This window comes from Myxocyprinus asiaticus, chromosome 28, assembly GCF_019703515.2.
Source record: "Myxocyprinus asiaticus isolate MX2 ecotype Aquarium Trade chromosome 28, UBuf_Myxa_2, whole genome shotgun sequence".
NCBI classification, from domain to species: domain Eukaryota; kingdom Metazoa; phylum Chordata; class Actinopteri; order Cypriniformes; family Catostomidae; genus Myxocyprinus; species Myxocyprinus asiaticus.
In genome coordinates this window covers 18,978,317-19,000,849 of record NC_059371.1, presented here as the reverse complement: position 1 = coordinate 19,000,849, position 22,533 = coordinate 18,978,317, and the positions used below count along the sequence as shown (strand labels likewise).

The window sequence follows — 22,533 nt, the reverse complement described above, 5'->3', positions numbered from 1 at the left end:
ATTATGCGCAACCGCTTCCCTATGGTGAGTGACGCATTATATCATACGGTGAGCAAACCAAATTGCCCTCTGTCCCATTACTCGGACGCGTGGTGAGCCCTAACGGGCATTTCAGAATGGGTGCAAAAAACAATCGAACATGGTTATACGATCCAATTTGCATGTCCGAAGATGCGCCCATGTTACAAGCCGAAATACACAATCTCATTGTGAAAAACGCGATAGAGATTGTGCCAAACTGTCAACCGTAAAAGGGGTTTTACAGCCGTTATTTTCTTGTCCCAAAGAAAGATGGCGGACTTTGGCCAATCCTGGATCTGAGACATTTAAATCGCGGACTTATAAAGTGCCCATTCAAAATGACTACTCAGAAACAGATCTTATCGCATGTACGCCCACACGATTGGTTTGCGTCGATAGATCTGAAGGATGCTTACTTTCGTATCCAAATTGTACGACATCACAGGATGTTTTTGAGATTCGCGTTCGAGGGAACAGCGTATCAATTCAAAGTCCTGCTCTTCGGACTGTCTCTGTGTCCTCGCACATTCACGAAGTGCATCGATGCGGTTCTCGCCCCTCTGAGACTGAGCGGCGTACGCATCTTGAACTACCTCGATGATTGGCTATTACTGGCGCAATCAGAGGCTCTGTTATGCCAGCACAGAGACATACTGCTTCAGCATCTCAACAGCTTGGGCCTCAATGTAAACTGGGCAAAGAGCACACTCTCCCCCAGCCAAAACTCCTTTTTGGGAGTCTGCCTCGACTCCACGAGCGGGTGCGTGCACCTCATGAGTGTGCGCGTTCAGGCCATTCTACAGTGTCTGTCTCAGTTCAAACTGGGGAGAACACTACCTCTGAAGCTGTTTCAGAAAGCATTGAGATTTATGGCGGCGGCATCAGCTGTCATCCCATTAGGTCTCTTACACATGAGGCCTCTTCAGTGCTGGCTGAAGCGCCGTGTGCCACAACATGCTTGGCGCCAAGGGCGCATGGGCATCACAACATCCCGGCGCTGTATAGCTGCTTTAGTACCATGGACAGCTCCTGTGTTTTACCAGCGAGGTGTCACGCTGGGGCAAGTTGTCAGACAGAAAGTGGTGACTACGGATGCTTCCAACATAGGTTGGGGCAGTGTGGGATGGACGCCCGACTTTCGGCACCTGGACAGGTGCAAGGAGGGCGTGGCATATCAACCGCCTATAGCTATCGGCTGTAATTCTAGCCTTAAAGGCTTTTCAGTCGGAAATAGCAAACTGTCATGTCCTGGTTCGCTCAGACAACATGACAGTTACATATATAAACCGCCAAGGTGGAATTCATTTACTGCCACTGTTGAGACTGACGCATCACCTCCTCCTATGGAGAGAGTATCGTCTCCTCTCCCTAAGAGTGACATATGTCCCAGGCCGCCTGAATTACGGCGTGGACCTACTGTCACACCAAGGGGTGATACCGGGCGAATGGAGACTTCATCCTCAAACTGTGTTGAGGATTTGGGAAATATTTGGCAAAGCAGAAATGTATCTATTTGCCTCAGTGAAGAATACCCACTGTCCCCTCTGGTATTCGAAGTCCCAAGCCCCGCTGGGAACGGACGCAATGGTAAACAAATGGCCGGCAAATGCAAATATGCGTTTCCTCCGGTATGCCTAATCCACTCTGTCGTATGCAAAGTCCGAGAGGACAAGGAAACGGTTCTATTAGTTGCACCAAAATGGCCCAACCAGCCATGGTTTCTAGAAATGATGGAGATGCTGTACAGCTCACCATGGGAAATACCACTGAGGAGGGATCTCCTCTATCAGGCGCAAGGCACAATCTGGCATCCCCAGCCCCAGCTGTGGAACCTGCATGTGTGGCCCCTGAACGGGATGCACCACACGTGCCAGAACAGATGCATTCAGTCAAGAACACCTTTTTACAAGCCAGAGCACCGTCGACAAGACGCCTTTATGCGCTAAAATGGAAGGTGTTCACTGATTGGTGTCTCTCACATAGCAAGGACCCAGTAAACTGCCCCATACATGAAATTCTAATATTTCTTCAAGAGCGATTAGACTCAGGACTCACCCCGTCAATGCTCAAAGTGTATGTGGCAACTATATCTGCATATCACGCACATAAAACCGGCGCCTCTACAGGCAAGCATGATTTAATCATAAAGTTCCTTAAAGGAGCAAGACGATTAAACCCACCTCGGCCGGCTACAGTCCAGACTTGGGACTTAACTTTAGTCCTAAAAGCTCTCGCAGGGCCCCCCTTCGAGCCTTTGGACTCTGTTGATTTGCGCATGCTCTCCATTAAGACCGCACTACTGCTGGCTCTAGCCTCAGTGAAACGGGTATGTGACCTGCATGCACTATCAGTTGACAGTTCATGTCTGGAGTTTGGCCCCGGTCTTTCAAGAGCCACTGTCAAACCCAAGAAAGGCTATGTACCCAAGGTCCTGACCACACCCTTCAAAGCGCAGGTGGTTCACCTTCAGGCCTTCTTCCCTCCTCCATTTAATTCGGATGAGGAACAATCATTGCATTTGTTATGCCCTGTGCGGGTGCTACAAGCTTACGTTGAGTGTACTTGCCAGTTCAGACTGTCTGATCAGCTCTTTATATGCTATGGAGGACGCACAAAAGGAATGCCCATCTCCAAACAAAGACTTTCTCACTGGATTGTCGATGCAATTACCCTGGCTTAAGAGTCGCAGGGTCAGACTTGCCCAATTGGTGTTAAAGCACACTCAACTAGAGGCATGGCCTCCTCATGGGCATGGACGAATGGTGTGTCCTTACAAGACATACAGGTGCATCTCAATAAATTAGAATGTCATGGAAAAGTTCATTTATTTCAGTAATTCAACTCAAATTGTGAAACTTGTGTATTAAATAAATTCAATGCACATAGACTGAAGTAGTTTAAGTCTTTGGTTCTTTTAATTGTGATGATTTTGGCTCACATTTAACAAAAACCCACCAATTCACTATCTCAAAAAATTAGAATAAACAGTGGGGAACCGACTATGCATTGTCTTGTTCCCTTTGTCTCAGGGAACCGAGGTTACATACGTAACCGAGACATTTTTCTTGGCTACAACTTCCACAGTTGTAATAAAAAATTCTGTTACAGTTAACTGGGATAAATGTTAGTAAGGGTGTTGATGCATAGATGTGTAAAGTCTTAAAACTGATGCTGGTGCTGAGCAGGTGTTTCTTTTTCCCTCATTAGTGCTGTTCAGAATGCCGGCGTTGTCAAGACTTTCACATGATGGTTGAACTGCTCCATGGTACTTTAAAATAGCATGTAAAATTCAAATGGGTCACATGCGCAACGATATCAATGGAAGCCCGAATTAATCGCACATGTGAGCCGCTCTGTGTTTGTCATGAGAGCTCGCATTTGCAGGAGCGCCCGGTTGACATGCTCGCACTGAATAGTGATGGGTCGTTCTTGAACGATTCGTTCATTTTGAAGGAATGTTTTGTGTGACTCAGACAAATGAGTAGTCTCAGAGAGTGATTCGTTCATTTTGTGCTGGCCGTTCGTTTGTTACGTGAAAACCGCATAGACGCTGTACAGGGAACAGAAATGATTAGTTCACCTTTCAGCTCTTTTGGTCCGAGTCATTCGTTCTTTTGTCACGTGACAGCCGTATACACTATGCATTGCTCACACAGGAAACAGAAATGATTAGTTCACCTCTCGAGTCATCTGGTCCGAGTCCTTTGTATCCATTTTGTCACGTGACAAAAGAACAAACGACTCGGACAAGAAGATTCAATCCAAAGGTGAATTTATCTTTCTGTTTCTCATAATTTGTCCTTGGCTGCATTTTCATTTTTACCTTATTGGGACTATAATCAAAGTTTGCATAAGTAGACGTGTTGGGGGTGGAGGGATTTGGCTATTGAAAATGTAACATTTTAATTTAATTCTGCTCAAATGAATGAAATGACTCGAATAAAGATTCGTTCATTTTGCTGAATGAGACTCAAAGATCCAAGTCAGTAAAATGATCTGATCTTCCTATCACTAGCACTGATCCTGTCACTGGAACTAGCGTTTCGCGGGAAGCCCGGTTGACGCTTGTGCACGCCGCATGGATAGCAGAGCACAATTTGGCATCAATCCAGATCGATGAATCGTTACACCCCTACTGTTTACTATGTGTTTTATATGGGAAGCGCCTGCGAGACAGCCTCACGCTTCTGAAGGGTTTCAAACTTTTGGCTGCCTGTAAGTTTATATACCTTTGTGAACACACACTCTGAAGCCCTGGTTGCCTATGCTTAATGAGTGCAGGATCATCATTTGTTTCTAGCTAGACCTGAAACTTATGTGAGTGTCGTTAACGAGTGCTGGATTTATTCTCACTGGATTACTCTTAGGTGAGTATTGAAGTCAGTATAGATACACCTAAATGTACTACATGCCCTAATGTGATGGATATCATGGATGGACATAATCAGTGCCCTACTTGTCTTATTGTGGACCATCTTAGAGGCCATGCCTGACCCATGCCCTGAGTGCTCCATAATGCCACTTTCTGTGCGTCGAGTGCGACTGGCAGGTCTGGAATCCTGTGCAGAGGATTTGCTGTTTTCTTCGAGCATCCTTATGGTTGATTGTAAGCGTAAGCAAACACTTCAGCATAACAAAAAGTATTTAAAAAAACTAAATCTTCTGATTTAGCATGCAAGGAGGAATAGCTGTCTTCTGCTGTAGAACTTTTACTGCCGCTCCTTGTCTATAGCTCAGCCGACAACATAGGCACAGGACAAAGTGGAGCCTGAATCATGTACGGCATCGTCACCAGCTATACATGCAGAACAGGACTTGGATGCGATGTCAGTGGCTGCCTTTGACTCGTTTTTTTGGTGCAAATCTGGTTGCAACCTCAGTGATTGCTGAAATTCTGCCTGGGGCCCGGTCACACCACTCTGACAGTGATAATGTGTCTGAGAAATCAGGTGGGTCATCTTCAATGGTAACGTCCTTGGAGGGAACGTTGACCCCCGCAACCAGCAGTGGGCTCTGAGACTGTTTTTCTGTGTCGTGCACAAAGAGCCTCCTTTATGATGCCTCAGTGCCGTGATTTTACATCGGTATTGGTGTCTGCATTACAGAGTTCATCAAAGGCCACACATCCTGATCAACTGTCCCACACACTGGCTCTGATGCAGGACCCGGAGGCAGTAGGTCTTGGCAGCATGCTGCCTGTAGAACCCAGCGTTGCGCCGTTCATGGTGTCTCCTGATGTAAATGGTGCACCGACCATGCTGCTGATCCATTACACTGTTCTGTAGGACGGATTTTTTGTAAAGATCTTTTGGAGCTTGGATGTTCTGCGTCTACACTCGAGGTGTATATAGCAGCTTCGGCAGCCCACCATTCTGAGGTGAGCGGTGTCTCACATGGGTCTGACCGGTTAGTTGTGGCCTTTTTAAAAGGGGCTAATTGTCTGTGCCCTCCACGGGGTGTGCGAAGCCCAATGTGGGACTTGAGTGTGGTGCTCAATTCCTTTTGTCAAGCACCATTTGAGCCTATAATGTACTCTGATGTTAAATGGCTGTCTTTAAAAACTGCATTCCTCTAGACCATTACAGCAGCGAAGCGTGTGAGTGAGCGCCACACATTATCAGTGAGTGCTCCCTGTTTGCACTGGGGGCCGAATTTCAGTAATGTTTCATTGTGGCCCAATCCAGCATTTTTACCCAAAACATAGTCTCCACAATTTATGAATCAGCCCATTGTGTTGGCTGCTGTGCCACCAGATCAGGCTGGCATGTGGCCTTTGAGGGTTTACATGAATAGGACAGCAGCCTGGTGCAAGACTGACCAATTGTTTGTTTGCCTTAGTGATGCACGCAAAGGGACTGCACTCTCCAAGCAGAGGCTAGCACACTGGGTGACGCAAGTAATTTCTCATGCATACGAGTCTTCAGGGTGTCCTGTCCCCTTATCTGTTCACTGTCACTCTATGCGTTCTCTTGCAATATCTTGGGTACCGTTCAGAGGTGTATTGCTTTCTGAAATTTGTGCAGCAGCAACATGGGCTTCAGCCTGCACTTTTTTTCGTTTCTACAGATTGAATGTGACTCCCCTGCCAGCAGTGTGTGCTGCGGTGCTCTCTACCTGCACTAATGCATCGCAAGGGGATTCCTCATGACTGCGTAGGTATTTGTCTTCCACTTTCTTTAAGTACTGCCTCTGGCGGTCTGGAACGAAAGGTACTAGAATGCTGGTTATGAATGTAACTGTGGTTCTATGACTGAGTGGAAGAAAGCCAGAGCCTCTGGTCACTCAGAATTCGTGAGAATGATCTAGAGATTGAGCTGACGTGTTCAGGGGGTTTTATAGCTGAAGACACGTCATGCGCCACGGGGTGACAACTCTCTAATTTGCTTCTCGGTCAAAGAGCACAAGAGTTTTCCACTAGTGCTTTCAGTACTGCCTCTGGCAGTCTTCCACTCAGTCATAGAATCACAGTTACATTCGTAACCAGCGGTATATATGGTGTAGAATAAGTTTTGAGGAAAATTAGCTACCCAGTGAGCAGGAAACATTTGTCAGTGTGTGATGTTTTCATAAATAGAATTTTATTTAAAATCAAGAAATCATGCCATGAGTGTTTTTGTCTGAACATCTCTAGTTTCCTTTATGCTTTGCATTAATTCAGAGATACTGACATCGCTGACTTTAAATCCCTTTTCCTTCTTGTTACAGCACTAAGCCCGATTCTGTACTCCCTCCAGCTTGTTCCTTCAAACAGCACGCAAGTACTGCTCACATATGACTTGACCTGAACAGAATCACTTTCAGGACAGTCTGCATGTCAGACATTCAGGGCTCCAGACTAAAAAAAATGACTTAGGAGCATGACATCAGGAGACTTGGCGCATTCTCTTTACACTCTAGAGACTGTTGTGCATTAAAATACCAGGAGATCAGCAGTTACAGAAATACTCCAACCAGCCCGTCTGGCACCAACAATCATGCCACAGTCGAAATCACTGAGATCAAATTTTTTCCCCATTCTGATGGTTGATGTGAATATTAACTAAAGCTCCTGACCCGCATTTTCATGATTTTATGCACTGCACTGCTGCCACACGATTGGCTGATTAGATAATCGCATGAATATGTAGGTGTAACTAATAAAGTGGTCGTGAGTGTATATTACAGCAACTGTGACCTGCAGCAGAAGTATGGCACTTAATGAAATTTTATTAAAAATGTTTAATGAAACTTTGTATCCTTAACATTTTCAGCATACTAAGAAAATAGTGAATACAAATCAGCTTGTAAAAAAATTGTGCTTTATAGAATAACCCATGAATATATGTAGTAAACATATTGCCACTGCATAATAAGCACTGTATGTTCAGTTTTTAATAAGCTTTAAAGTACACTTATAAAACCGAATTGTGATAAATACCCCCAATTAAATACATTTAAAATTAATTTTCTCTTTCATAAAAAAGCTAAAAAAAAATTCCATCACACTTTTACATTTGTTCCTGTTGGGTCATTAAAACATGCATTGCAAATATTTGAAATTAAAGCTTCAAATTGCAGATTTTTTAAGTTCATGGTTGTACAACTGGTATCAAATATGCTAATGCAATATAAAAAGACACAGGACCTCATAAACAATGTTACAAATTATCAATACCTTTCACCAAGGCCACATTTTTGTTGTTCTTTAACTGAATCAGTTTTGGTAAGGGATCATGAACATATCTAAAACCTTTTACTGAACCTTTTTAAAGGGTCCCTCTTCTGCAGGCTCCATATAGGAGTACACATAATAAAGAAATATGACCATGATTAGAAACACCAGGACATGAAGCCACCCTGGCACACCCCCAGATTTGTTTGTCTCTGGGCTGGCACCATGCTGGCTGGATTTGGAAACTGATGGGCCTGGGCGAGAAGAACTCTGATAGGTTGTCCGAGTTTGGCTGACAATGGGCCTCCAAAATAGACAGGAAGGAGATTTCAATTATTTTCTAGGGCTGTTACAGGATCAATAACGTCAGAATACAAGTAGTATATTGCTTATAACACGATTATATAGAACTGAATTAATAAAAACTCACTCATAGGTAGTGTCTACGTCATCTCTATAGCCAGTAAACTGCGAACTCCGTGTGCTGGGGAAAGACATCATATATCCATTTAGTGTAAGCATTCAGTTCTAACCACTTTTCAGTGTCTATATAATTCAGCCATTAAAGGAATGTTCCATGTTCAATACAAGTTAAGCTCAATAGAAAGCATTTGTAGCATAATGGCATAAAAATTAATTTAGACTCATTCTTCCTTTTCTTTAAAGGTGCAATATGTAAAATTTTTTATTTTTTTAAAATTGTTTTTTAAAATAATTTTTTTTGTGCCAATTTGTGAACGGCTTGTAACGCAACTTAAAAATGAGCCCTTCCCGGACTTCCTAGGTTGCCTATTAAAGCCTGTAGACTGATTTTCATGAGAAGGGAGCGGGTTGCTTTTGCAGGGAAAATCCAAAGGATGTGACATTTATGCGTGCTCCCGAGAGCCTTGCCTCAGAGAGTAATAGCTTCTCTTCCGCTTTTAATGACAACAAACTGCAACACTAGGTAACATTATCTTAGAGATGGAATCCAGCAAACGGCCGGCTCCCAGCACAACACTGACTCCTACACAAACTCTGAGTAAGCCAAAAAACAAAACAAAAAAACAAACAAAAAACATTTATCTACTGAATCCCATCTGAGAGTGAACATCGGCAGGGCATTTGATTCCTGGAGGGACCTTCGTTCGGTTTTGGGGATCAAAACTGACCCTGAATTGGCGTTCTTCTAATTGGACAGGTAAGCTTACATAACTGCAAAGCATGTGAAATGTAGTGCCATAAGGATTGATCTGTGTAATTTTTGCCTGCTAACGTTGACGAATTGCAAGCTACCTTGCTTCGTAACTTTCAAATAATTTAAACGATCTTCTCTTTATACTAAAAGTCAGGTCAATGATAATCTGTAATTATTCAGCAAGGTAAACTAAAATAACACATGAAATGAATGCTAGACAATGTTCAAGATAATGCAAAAAGACCCATTCATTAATGTAACGTAACTTGGTTATACAGAAAATATATACATTCTATTATTATAAAACAATAGCGCATTGATATATCAAAATGACAGTAGTGATGGAATCACATCAATACTGAATTGTCAACATCTTTATAATGTACAGTCTATTTTATAAACAGCTACTGTCATCATCCACCAAATTTAGCTAACAGCTATTGATAAAGCTGGCTAGCTAGCTAACGCCGACATAGGCTATTGTATAAATGCAGTCAATGTATCATGCAAAGAAAAGTGATTACTTCAAACTACACTCTTGCATAGTCAGACCTATAGCCACACTTTGTTTTAGCAGTGTTCCAGCACTGGAGAGTCAAATATAATGTACAGTCTCAAAGTTTGTAGTAAAACAATCATAACTGTGTAATTTTAATTATGCTACCTCATCTGTCAGCATGATGCCGGTGAATCACGTTGTCTCTTTGTATGTTACGTCATTGTTTTGGATGCTCGCTCGCTCGCGTCCCTATGGAGTGTGTGCACGAGCACGAGCAACAGGTAGCTGCTGCAGTTCACTTAACGGCCACAGGTGTCATTAATAACAAGGGTTTCTGAATCTTACATACTGCACCGTTAATAAAAGCAAATATCTGGGTTACAGTGAGTCACTTACAATGGAAACTATATCCATGCAAACATGATTTTAGTGTGATAAAACCACTTACTAACCTTTTCTGTGTAAAGTTATAGCCAATTTTACAACTTTGTTACCATGATGATGTAATGTCTACAAACACTAAAATGACTGTAAAAATGACAATTTAAACAACTTTACATTTCAAATAATACACAAGTTTTAACAGAAGAATTAATGCAAGTGCTTTTATAAAATTATAAGCTTCACATTTTCTTCACATTTGTTCTCCAAAAAATGGCCCCATTCACTTCCATTGCAAGTGCCTCACTGTAACTTCGATTTTTGCTTTTTTTAAAGGAGGAACGAGTCGAAATAATTTTTTGTTGTAATCAACATTTTGCCACAAATGCTGTCAATTTAGCTTAACATGTATTGAACCAGGAATATTCCTTTAAAGTGAAATGAAAAAGATATGAATGAATGAATCTCACTCATGGGAGAAATCTGCCTCAGCGACCTTTGACCTCCTTGTGCTGGGGAGACATCATATATACAAATACTATAAGCATGCAGCAAGTGCAGAATATTATTTCTGATAACAGCAAGACAATTTGCTTTTACAGAAATTACAATTATATAAATATAATTTGAAGCAGGTTATTGCTAAACATCTTCAATAAAATAAATTATGAGCTCACATATCACCAAATCCATCATGTCTTGTAGCTTGTTGATGATAGGTAACATATTCGACTTCCTCCTCTATAAAAACAAAATAAAGTTGTAGAAGTGTAATTCTACACCCCAAATATGGATGATGATAAAGCCTGCTTTTTAAGCCTTACGTTCTTCTCTGTAGTATGTCTTGTCAGACGAGGATGGCTTAGTATTTTTGGCCATGACATCTTTCAGTTTCTTCTCATAGAGCTTCCGTGTGGAAACTGCAAAACAAAGTAAAAACAACTTTTGCCAAACTCGCAGACAAAAAGAATAGAAAACTTTTTGACTTGATAAAATGACACACGTCCTTGAAATAGTGAATTAACACAACACTAACCTACTATGGGTCCATGTTTGATACCATACTCATCCAGCAGCTGGCCGATCTCCTTATCAGACTTATCACTTAGTGAGGACATGGCTGCAACAATGAGAAGTTTAATGTTAAAACAAGTCAATATGCAGAATTAACTGATGATAATTTTGTTTTGCTAATCCTTATTTTACAAAGTAAAATTCTATTTAGGAGATCTTAATAACTTCAGGCCTACTGCTGCAGTATATACACTATATTGCCAAAAGTATTCGCTCATCTGCCTTTAGATGCATATGAACTTAAGTGACATCCCATTCTTAATCCATAGGGTTTAATATGACGTCGGCCCACCCTTTGCAGCTATAACAGCTTCAACTCTTCTGGGAAGGCTTTCCACAAGGTTTAGGAGTGTGTTTATGGGAATTTTTGACCATTCTTCCAGAAGCGCATTTGTGAGGTCAGACACTGATGTTGGACGAGAAGGCCTGGCTCGCAGTCTTCGCTCTAATTCATCCCAAAGGTGCTCTATCGGGTTGAGGTCAGGACTCTGTGCAGGCCAGTCAAGTTCTTCCACACCAAATTCGCTCATCCATGTCTTTATGGACCTTGCTTTGTGCACTGGTGCGCAGTCATGTTGGAGCAGGAAGGGGCCATCCCCAAACTGTTCCCACAAAGTTGGGAGCATGGAATTGTCCAAAATCTCTTGGTATGCTGAAGCATTCAGAGTTCCTTTCACTGGAACTAAGGGGCCAAGCCCAGCTCCTGAAAAACAACCCCACACCATAATCCCCCCTCCACCAAACTTCACAGTTGGCACAATGCAGTCAGACAAGTACCGTTCTCCTGGCAACCGCCAAACCCAGACTCGTCCATCAGATTGCCAGATGGAGAAGCGTGATTCATCACTCCAGAGAACGCGTCTCCACTGCTCTAGAGTCCAGTGGCGGCGTGCTTTACACCACTGCATCCGACGCTTTGCATTGCACTTGGTGATGTATGGCTTGGATGCAGCTGCTCGACCATGGAAACCCATTCCATGAAGCTCTCTACGCACTGTTCTTGAGCTAATCTGAAGGCCACATGAACTTTGGAGGTCTGTAGCGATTAACTCTGCAGAAAGTTGGTGACCTCTGCGCACTATGCGCCTCAGCATCCGCTGACCCCGCTCTGTCATTTTACGTGGCCTACCACTTCGTGGCTGAGTTGCTGTCATTCCCAATCGCTTCCACTTTGTTATAATACCACTGACAGTTGACTGTGGAATATTTAGTAGCGAGGAAATTTCACGACTGGACTTGTTGCACAGGTGGCATCCTATCACAGTACCACGCTGGAATTCACTGAGCTCCTGAGAGCGGCCCATTCTTTCACAAATGTTTGTAGAAGCAGTCTGCATGCCTAGATGCTTCATTTTATACACCTGTGGCCATGGAAGTGATTGGAACACCTGAATTCAATTATTTGGATGGGTGAGCGAATACTTTTGGCAATATAGTGTAGCTCTGGTTCAATGAGAAATAAGCCCCATAAGCAAGTTTATTTTTTTGTCTCAAGACAAAAACAATGTCACCAAAGAGATTATTAGAGAGAAACAACGAGCACTGCAGAAGAATGTATAAAAATATTCAAATCGCAGTCTCAGACTGCTAAAAAAAAAAAAACAGTTTCTAGCGAGGTTAAGACAGTTGTGTTTTTGATATTCCAGACACATTCAGTGATAAACGGCGATAACTCTTTAATGGCTTAGAAAATACTTTGCAAAATAGTATTACTGTAAAACATGGAAAGCTAATAATATTCTTCAAGCTTGTTTTCATTATTTTCACTTGATTTTATGAGCATTTGCCTGCAAAAGCCGTCTCAATGTGAGTTACCCCGGGAAGAGGTCCTCCAGTCGCAGTGGAAAGTAAGGGACTTATAACCGATGTCATTCAATAGAGGACAGTACGCAACTTTCACAACCATTTGTTTTACCCCTAGTGGTTGAATAGGAAACTGCATGTCCAAAATCATATCAATAGTTTTTTGTTGAAGAAGATAGAAGAGACACGAAATAGAGGACAGTGCGCAAATTTCACAATAAAGACACAAAACCAACGTCATTCAATAGAGGAGTTCAGTGCCCAACTTTCACAACCATTTGTTTTATCCCTAGTGGTTGAATAGGGAACTGCATGTCCAAAATCACCTTTCTTTTTGTAATAGCTTTTTTGTTGAAGATAGAAGAGACACGAAACCAGCATCATTCAATAGAGGACAGTACGCAAATTTCACAATAAAGACATGAAACCAATGTCATTCAATAGAGGAGGTCAGTGCCCAACTTTCGTTTTACTGTGCTGCATGTCCAAAATAACCTTCTTTTTGTAATAGGAGGACAGTGAGTATTTCAAATGACTGATATGTTTAGCATACAGTATGGTGGAGTTAAGAATGTTTGTGCATAATGCAAAACGATATACAGTACCAGTCAAAGGTTTGGACAATAATAATCATTCAAAGTTTTATATTTATTTTTAATATTTTCTACATTGTACAATAATATTCAATGCATCAAACCTATGATATAAAACTAAAACATCTTTGACCTTTGGACTCATTTAACCAAAGTACAGATTTCCACTGGTCTAATGTCCATTGCTCTTATTTCCGCGCCTCATGAAGTCTCTTCTTATTGATGTCTTTTTTGGTAGTGGTTTGTTTGCTTCAATTCGACCATGAAGCCTTATTCATGCAGTCTCCTCTGAACATTTGATGTTGAGAATTGTCAGTTTCTTTAACTCTGAAACATTTATTTTTGCTGCAATCCCATTTAATTTCAGATTTCTGAGGCAGGTAAGTCTAATGAGCTTATCCTCTGCAGCAGGTTTAACTCAGGATGTTACTTTCCTGTGGCGGTCCTAGGGATGTGCACGAGTAGTTGACTACTCGAGTATCAGTTTTGAAATAAGTATTCGAAAAGTAAAAATACTATTCGAATTTCGCAAAGTTTTGCTTTGCCGGCCATATATACATTGAGATGCATGTTAAATCCTGAACACGCCAACTAAAACTGGCAGTTATAACAGAATGCACTGGGTGGCGCTGTTGAGTGTGGACACATGTTGATCAAATTTGATGAGCAAACCGTTCTGTCAGTACATTTAGATGGACAACAAAAAGCGGGTTATTGCGATGTGGCTTACTGCGAGAAAGCTGGGTTCCTGTTTAAATGTACTGTATAAGCAGTGTACTCTTTACTCCCGTATGTGTGCAACTCGTCAGAAAGCAGCGTCCACATTGCAATGTAATCCCCGCGACGCTTCTGTAAACAACAAACATGGCATCCAAGCTTTCGCTTTGTGTGAGCTTAAATGCTTTCATTCTGTACTTTTTTGTTTTCACGCATTGCTTGTTTAAATGTTTTCAACAAAAAAACACAGGACATAATATAAGCTTGTTTTGGATGTAATTAAAAGCTTGTTTTTTTTTAAAATGGTGATGCAATTATGACTAAAAAAATTATTTTACAACATCTCTTTCTCATTAATTACCTTCATTTAAATAATAGAATATTCAAGTATTCATTTTTTATTATCTTAAAATTAGAATACCAAATTATTGATGAATGCCCATCCCTAGGCGGTCCTCATGAGAGCTTAATAACAACACTATATGGATTAGGCGGCTGCACTTGAAGATACTTTCAAAGTAGTTGCAATTGTCCAGTTTGACTGACCTTTATGTCGTAAAATAATGATGTACTGTCATTTGTTTTAGCTTATTAGAGCTGTTCTTGACATAACATTGAATAACAATAAGTTACTTTTGAGTGGTCATTTTAGGTTTTAGTTTTAGCAGTGCCCCCTCAGTCAGACAACTGTGCCCCCTCTGTCAAAATGTTGTATTTGAACCATTTTTATAATTTAGTTATTATCTTTTAAATGTGTTTTACCCTTTCTTTTTTTTTGCAAGCCTACATTTTCAACTAAATTGCAAATTAATCCGTAAACTATTTGTAGTGAGTAAATGAACATTTCTGGTGGAAGGTGGGGACAGGAGTACGCTGACTGGCCACTTAACTGCTCTCTTTTCCTAATTAGAATTTTTTTTTCTGCTATGTAATTCAGTCAGAGCTCTGAGGCTCAAAGGCTAAAAGAAGGAAATGGATTTAAGAAAAGGATTTTACCTAGGATAAGGATGAATGAATGATGTAAATTATGTAACTAAAAAGTGCATACATAAGTGGAGAGATGTGGTCCTCAAGACAAGAGTTTTAACACCAGCACTCGGTGCATTCAGTTGTTCTAATTGTGAGTACAGCGGTTTATTACCTTTTGCTGTGTTTTGTTAATGGATATAAGTGAAGTCGTCTTAAAAATTATTTAGGTTGATAAATGGATAGAATTTCATTCACTCAAACAAACAAAATCATAACAAAATTCTTTCAAATTGATTTTAGTAAGTTTTATAAAAGAAAAAAAATACAATTTAAATACATTGAGGTTTTATTCATTTCATTTTGTTTAAAATTTCGAGTTTTGTTAAGAAATTGAAATGCGTAAATCTGAAATATAGGCAAGTTTTTGGAGTGTGCTCTCCAGAGGATCGTTTGATAAGACATTTATTAAACTACATTTTTGGCATATTTTGAAGTGCTGACATGCCACAATTTCAGACACATGTACAGGCAAGGGATAAAGAAGCGTCTTCTCGCTGCAGCCTCTGCTTCACAATAGTTACCAGGAAGTGAATATATATCATACACTCTGCTTTAGGAGGTGTTTAGGTTTCTCTTTAGAGTCATTTATGAGTCACTTCTATTAAAATGAATGGGAGAAATTGGAATGCCCAACGGTCAACAGATGTACAACGGAAGTTCCGCCTTCAGGTAAAAGAGCCAATCACCTTTTAGATACAGACATCGCCTGTCAATCAACTCGAGAATGCGCATGCGCATTAACTAAACAAGATGAGATTTAAAAAAAATTTTTTTTATACATAATCTGAGGTAAAGAAGCACAATTTATTTACCAGTATAGTCAGATTTTAATGCTGATTTGAGAAATATTTTTTGATCATAATCTAGACCCACCCTTTTGGAGGTTTTGGTCATTCCGAATTCAAGTAGATAGGAGCTGCACTGGCATGCCGCTTGTTTACATAGAAAAATATCTCCCCGGGAGCTTTCCAAAGGTGACCGCCGAGTGAACCACTAGGAGTAAAACGAAGGGCTGTGAAAGTTGCACACTGTCCTCCTTTACTGGATGACGCTGGTTTCGTGTCTCTTCTATCTTCTTCAACAAAAAAGCTATTACAAAAAGGAGGTTTATATTGGACTTGCAGTTCACACAACAAGCTATTACAAAAAAAAAAAAAAAAACTTTTCCCAGGATAACTCACATTGCGACGACTTTTGCAGACAAATGCTCATAAGATCGAGTAGTGATGGGAAAATCGGATAATTTTACTGACTTGAATCTTTGAGTCTCGTTCAGCAAAATGAACGAATCTTTATTCAAGTCATTTCATTCATTTGAGCAGAATTAAATTAAAATGTTACATTTTCAATATCCAAATCCCTCCACCCCCAACACGTCTACTTACCCAAACTTTGATTATAGTCCCAATAAGGATAAATTATGAGAAACAGAAATGATTAGTTCACCTCTGAGAGTTGAAAGGTGAATTAATCATTTCTGTTTCCTGTACTGAGCCTATGCGGTTTTCACGTAACAAACGAGCGGAGGTTGCGCAATGCGCATGCGCGGCCAACACAAAATGAACTAATCACTCTCTGAGAATACTCATATCTCTGAGTCACACAAAAGATATATAATATCGAGTGAAAATAATGAAAACAAGCTTGAAGAATATTATTAGCTTTCCATGTTTTACAGTAATACTATTTTGGAAAATATTTTCTAAGCCATTTAAGAGTTATCGCCGTTTATCGCTGAATGTGTCTGGAATATCAAAAACAAAATTGTCTTAACCTCGCTACTGTTTCTTACACAAAAGCCGAGCGAAAATGTCAGCTTCTGTCAGATCCAAAGACATTACAGCGAACGCATTAGGTGAAATCAACATCAATTAATGCACAAGCGCTTTTCAGACGAAAAAATATTTGGGGAAAAACTTATTTCTTATGTACGAGCAAGCGAAACTACCCAGTCACGGCTTTAAAACGCATTTAGCACGACTAGCTATGAAAGGAAACAATAACATTGCATCAGCAATAGTCTTGCTTATAGATATTTATTTATTTAAAAAAAAAAAATTTAATAATGAATTTACCTTACAACGCTTTCCACGAATTCTTTCTGGAGCAGAAAGGTGCTTCGCTGTCCTGGGGCGTGTCGCCCTCGTGTTCACGAAGGAGGAGACATGGATCACTTCCTTACACTCCGTCCTGCCCAGGCGAGTTTAGACAAGAGCGTCGTAATTTTTTTGCCCTCCTTTATGGGATAGTTCACCCAAAACGGAAAATTCCCTCTTCATTTACTCACCCTCCTGGCATCCCAGATGTGTATAACTTTCTTTCTTCTGCAGAACACAAACGAAGATTTTTAGAAGAATATCTCAGCTCTGTAAGTCCATTCAATGCAAGAGAACGATGGTCAGAACTTTGAAGCTCCTTAAAGAAGATAAAGGCAGCATAAAAGTAATCCATACGACTCCAGTAGTTTAATCCATGTCTTCTAAAGCAATCCAGTTGGTTTTGGGTGAGAACAGACCAAAATATGACTCAGTTTTCACTGTATATATTGACATCAGTCTCCTGGGCAATCATAATTTAACATTCGAAGTGGTATTCAGGCTAGTGTGGGTTAAACGCACTGAGCTTTGGCATGTTTCTGACATGGGACAGTCTTGAATACTTGGTGCCGTGTGCATGCACACTTAAAGGAATAGTTCACCCAAAAATGCAAATTTGCTGATAATTTACTCACCCTCACGCTATTCAAGATGTATATGACCTTTCTTCATCAGAACAGGATTTAAGATGTTTAGGAAAGTATCCCAGGTTTTTGATGGTCCAAAAAGCATATTTAGTCAGCATCAAAGTAATCCACACGACTCCAGTCAATCAAGTAATGTCTTCTGAAGTGAATCGATACGTTTGTGTGTGAAACAAATTGCTAATTAAAACATTTTTAACTTCAAATCGGCACTTCTGCCAGCTCTCTGTAGCTGTTTGAATTGACCTAACTCTCACGTGAAGTACGTTCCTTTGTGGTAAACAGAGTGGAACTTCTGAATTCTCCTGTGAATTGAAGCCAATGTGATGACGTCATGCGATAGCGACGTGATGCATTCAGTGTTTACAGGAAGTGATTTTTTTTTTTTAAGTTAAAGTTTTACACACAAACGTATCAATTCACTTCAGAAGACATTACTTGATCGGCTGGAGTCGAGTGGATTACTTTGATGCTGACCAAGTGTGCTTTTTAGACTGTCAAAAATTGGTGTCCCTTCACTTGTATTGGATGAAGCTAAAAACCTGGGATACTTTCCTAAAAATCTTAAATCCTGTTGGCCTGAGGGCGAGTAAATTATAAACAAATTTTCATTTTTGGGTGAACTGATCCTTTAAGTATCAAGACCGCAAGTGTGGGTATTGGGACAGGGTAAAAGCGACAGGCGTTGGCAAATTAATCAAAAGATTTTATCAGGAACAAGTCCAGATCATGTTTTTTTATTTTTATAAAATGACAAAAGTAACTAGACAACCACACTCACAGCTTGTTGTTAAGATGTATGTGTGTATTTTCAACAAGCCCCCTTTCCTGAGGGTAATTTCTGGAACTTAACTTTAAAGTCACCGGATTCAGTGTCCTCAAAATGGAAAACATATATTTTTTACTTTAATATTAATATTGGTGTACAATTCAGTTTACAGCTTCATCTGTTTTAGTTCATAAGGATCAAGCATATGCAAAACATCCTAAAATCGAATTTTTATTTATTCTTCCTCAAATATAAATCTCTCATATCACCAGTGGAGTATGTCTGAAAAACTTAATATCAATAAACTCATACATTCACAAAAGTTGTTGTATCTGATGAGATTTTTTTTCTTTTAAAGGTCCAAGAAAATGAAGACAGTTTACACATTTAGATTGACAGAAAAATAGTTAAGACAACTTTATTGTGTATCAAAATACTGTAACAGTCAAAACTTTAGACATCTAATTTATTTGATTTTTTTAATTCTAAAATACTGATTATACAATGGCATTTGGGCACAAAGAGCTAAAGAGTTAAGTGAGCAAATATGTGATCTTTTGAAAAACAAATTCCTAGTGTGTTTTACATACATTACCAATAAACTCATGACAAAGCAATATGCATCTGTAATCTCCCTTTCATTACACCTCTAGCAAGTTCCCTTTACTGTTGCCAAAACCATCACTTGGCACACAAGCCCTCTTTTCAAAGGTCTCTAATTTTGACATTGTCAAATGTCTGTAGGGTAAAACAGAGGCAACATAATGTTGATTGAATTGGAAAAAGAAGATTCAAAACACACTGACAAAAGGGCAAATCCACAGAGCTATGGCACCAGTGTTAATTCAGTCTATGGGAAAGGTACAGGAGGGATGAAGCACTGTTAAGCTCTACTTTACCCAACTGCAAGTTAAAAGCCTACAAGTATGTGCTAATCCAGCAGATGAATCACATCTATTTCTCCTGCTATTAAGCAATGGTTCCTTTTTACAGTTACGGCTGGAACAGCGGTCTCCTAAACCAGGCAAAACATTGTAGCTGCTATACTGCGTTAGGGACAAAATCAGTAACAAACTGGTTAAACCAACACAAGGAGCAAAAGCCACAAGGATCCTCTGCTTTAAAGAATTACTGGATGCAGCAAACGTAATAGGATCCAAGTACAACTGGCATACAGTGAAAAGGTGCTTTTTAACCCTCTCTAGCTTGAAAGCTGAATAGTGGTGCAAGAAGATACTGGATGAGAGAATCATACAGGAGAGAAGGACAGTGAGTTTTCAGTGTTTATGTATTTGTTTATGACATTTGCAGGAGCCACAGATGGAGTTGGAGGATTTGTTGGAGAGCCATTAGACAGATATGTGGTACGGGCTCCCAGGGATGTGTTCATCACCCCATTTAACCACCAGGATGTACTCTCCTTTCTCCTTCAGCTGGTAGGACACATTATAGAGGCGGTTACCCAAGTGTTTCACCAGGATCTCCTCACAGGGTACTTTGGGTCCATCGACGCCAACCAACAGCATGTTCCTCCCTGTGTGGATTGGTGTAAATATATAAACAAATCTTTGCATTTAAACACTGTTCTCCATTAATCCAGTGGAATTGATTTGGCTGGTACAGCAAAATCTAAAATGACTCAAAATAAGTAACTATGTAACTCAGTATATTTCTGAACTGTACCTGCTTTACTACAGTCCACACTGAAACTGTTCTTCTGTCCTATGAAGCCCTTGGTGAGCCCCAGGCCCTTGGCAACTACACGGCTGGCATCTGAGCTGGCCCAGCCTGGTGCTGCTTGCTGGCTGGTCGTCACACTGCGGGTCACAGGGTCAACCAGCACTGATGAGGTCTCGTGCATGCTGTGGCTATTGACCAATCTGGAACCTGCATGAAGACATGTCACATTTAATTCACGCGTTATGACAACAATTCCAATTCTGTCACCTATACATCCATCCTAAAACTAGGCAACATTAATTAAAAAGCAGCAAATGTTGGCAAAAACCCATTATATCCACTGCATGTAAAATGATTAAACAATATAGCATTTTTCCTACCTGTTATTTTAGCTTTGAAGGGGCTGCCAACAATGTGGTATGGGCCACCATATTTAATAGAAATTAGGTAGTTTCCAGGAGCCATAGGTTTGTAGGTGACCTTGTAGCCCTCTGGACATTCCTGACAGTCCATTTTCACCTTGGAAGGCCCATCAATGGTCACTGCCAATGCACCAGGACCAGCTGAACTTGTGTTCACAATGAATTCACATGGAGATCCTGGAGAGCAGGTAGTGTTAGTTCAGTTTATTACACTTGCACATGATGCCCAAATCACCAAATTCTAAAAACATGAAAAGTATTGTACATCACATTTTACTTGTTACAATTTAAACAAACATTAGTTCTTTGTACCAGTGGTGCCTCCTTCCAGACCAGCTCCATAAGCGGACACCATTCCTGGGTCGCCAGCCTGGCCCATCTCACCAACACGGATCTTGAAGGGACTTCCAGGGATGTGAGAGCCATTAAACTTCACATCTATAAGATAAAGGCCATTTTCTCTAGGGATGAACCTCACAGCGTACTTATCTGTGACGGAAGAGAGTGTGAGGAGAAAGGGCTTAATCTGAAGATCAGCCATTGGAGCATACTGGAGTTATGAATCATGCTCAAGAACAAAATCAACAAATCTCCAGTGTAAAGGGCTCATCTACATGTTTACAGGACTAAATCTTTACCATTAAGCTACCAACTGCATGGCTCATTTTGGTACAAGTCAAACTACAATCTTTTGAATGTCCTTTTTGATATACTCTTTCTCTGGATATTCTTTCAGATGTCTCATCTCTCCAAAAGATGTAAACACATCACTGAGTTTCTGGAACCATTCTTAAAATCACAGCACAAGACCTATAGCAAGTGAAGCCCTCCTTAAGCCACACAGATAAGCTCTTTAGCTGCTCTTCCACCATTGGGCTGAATGGTTCTAGTCACAAATCTGTACCATTCCGTGCTGATCCGGGCCAGTTGGCGTAGTTACGCTTTCTTTTTCCACTGTGGTGCGGTTAAATCCGAGTGTATGTAACAGATACGTCTTTTGGTGACGGCATGAGAGGTAAACATTTGAGTAAGTGCGCGATTGAGGATGATCTCATTTTCCAGATTTAGGACTGCTTTTTTCCTTGGTTTTACTAATACACAGGAAAGACACAGCCCATGTCACAAAAAGGAAAGCAAAGAGAAAATGGCGAGAGGTTTACCATCATGTGCTGAGGGCTTGTGTTTGCCACCGGACATGAAAACACAAAGGTTAATGTTCCCAGACTAGCTAAAAATAATATTAATTGACAAATTATAATACAAGTATTATATGAAAATAGTATATAAGAATATACTGATACATTGAGTTTTAATGAGCTAGTTATCTACTTCCCTGATGAAAGACATGTAGAAAAATAAATGTAGGCTACAATACTAGTTAAACCACCATCATAAAATCATGACTATACACTAAACATACACTTTTTTTAATTAACTTCAGCCAAATATTAGCACACATGGTGAACTAGAAACAACTAAAAGCGCTATTAGTTAGCTTGCCGTTGACAAACTGACAATCGTGAGACGCTACGTCCTAAAGCTGATCCACCAGCACAGTTGAGAACGGTTAGCTAGCCGTGCAGAGAATTACGTGCCGTACTCAAGTGGAAATGATTCTGTAACCGTTCCATTCTGTGCTCCGAACCAATCAGCCTGACAGTGGAAAAGCGGATTTTGTCTCCACGGTTACCTTCATCGATCTCTGTGACACAGCACTCTTCAAGGGCTCCAGATGGGCTGTGAACTTTGGCGTCGATGACTCCCTTCACCCCATTTAGGCTCACAGCAAACGAGGCTGGCTGGTTCACCTTTAATCCAGACTCCTGCATTAACATGACACTGCCACACTCAAAAACTTGTGGCTTTGTTCAGCAAAACATATATCTTTGAGACTCTAAATATGGCCAATTTAAATCAGAGATCTTCAATTTAATCTTCAAACCCTCCATCTCTTACCATCAGGCTAACAGGGTTAAA

At 40.5% G+C, this 22,533-nt stretch overlaps 2 protein-coding genes and 1 long non-coding RNA gene across 4 annotated transcripts in view; 1 reads left to right on the top strand and 2 right to left on the bottom strand.

Moving 5' to 3' along the window:
* The first annotated feature begins 4,144 nt into the window (after window positions 1-4,144).
* LOC127419086 (uncharacterized) lies at window positions 4,145-7,068 on the top strand. Its single transcript, XR_007893601.1, has 3 exons — window positions 4,145-4,236; window positions 6,088-6,173; window positions 6,727-7,068. It is a non-coding gene; the product is annotated as an uncharacterized LOC127419086 (long non-coding RNA).
* Window positions 7,069-7,219: 151 nt separating this feature from the next.
* On the bottom strand, window positions 7,220-17,163 carry LOC127419080 (emerin-like). 2 transcript variants are annotated; one of them, XM_051660172.1, is made up of 7 exons: window positions 17,021-17,163; window positions 10,766-10,849; window positions 10,554-10,649; window positions 10,407-10,470; window positions 10,200-10,241; window positions 8,103-8,156; window positions 7,220-7,976 (listed from the first exon to the last, which is right to left on the bottom strand). In XM_051660172.1, exons 2-7 carry the CDS (start codon window positions 10,845-10,847, stop codon window positions 7,754-7,756), a joined length of 561 nt encoding a protein of 186 aa, XP_051516132.1. In that variant the 5' UTR covers window positions 10,848-10,849; window positions 17,021-17,163; the 3' UTR covers window positions 7,220-7,753. The 2 variants fall into 2 exon arrangements, with proteins under 2 accessions (XP_051516132.1, XP_051516133.1); XM_051660173.1 differs by lacking the exon at window positions 17,021-17,163 and adding an exon at window positions 16,331-16,410.
* A 1,683-nt stretch (window positions 17,164-18,846) lies between these two features.
* LOC127419050 (filamin-A-like) overlaps window positions 18,847-22,533 on the bottom strand; it is a 55,991-nt gene continuing 52,304 nt past the window's right edge. Inside the window, exons 43-47 of the mRNA XM_051660100.1 lie at window positions 22,247-22,379; window positions 20,869-21,045; window positions 20,515-20,733; window positions 20,138-20,341; window positions 18,847-19,988 (exon numbers count right to left, since the gene is read on the bottom strand). Of these exons, the coding sequence (XP_051516060.1) occupies window positions 19,804-19,988; window positions 20,138-20,341; window positions 20,515-20,733; window positions 20,869-21,045; window positions 22,247-22,379 (918 nt within the window). The 3' untranslated portion in view covers window positions 18,847-19,803. The remainder of the gene's footprint in view (window positions 19,989-20,137; window positions 20,342-20,514; window positions 20,734-20,868; window positions 21,046-22,246; window positions 22,380-22,533) is intronic.

What these genes read in the sequence shown, in the direction of transcription:
- LOC127419080 (XM_051660172.1), bottom strand. Translation starts at nt 10,847, where the DNA reads ATGTCCTCACTAAGTGATAAGTCTGATAAGGAGATCGGCCAGCTGCTG. An exon ending in GAGGCAGATTTCTCCCATGA is followed by an intron (nt 8,157 to 10,199) that starts GTGAGATTCATT and finishes GTCTTTCCCCAG; the next exon opens with CACACGGAGTTCGCAGTTTA. An exon ending in GACGTAGACACTACCTATGA is followed by an intron (nt 7,977 to 8,102) that starts GTGAGTTTTTAT and finishes TCTATTTTGGAG; the next exon opens with GCCCATTGTCAGCCAAACTC.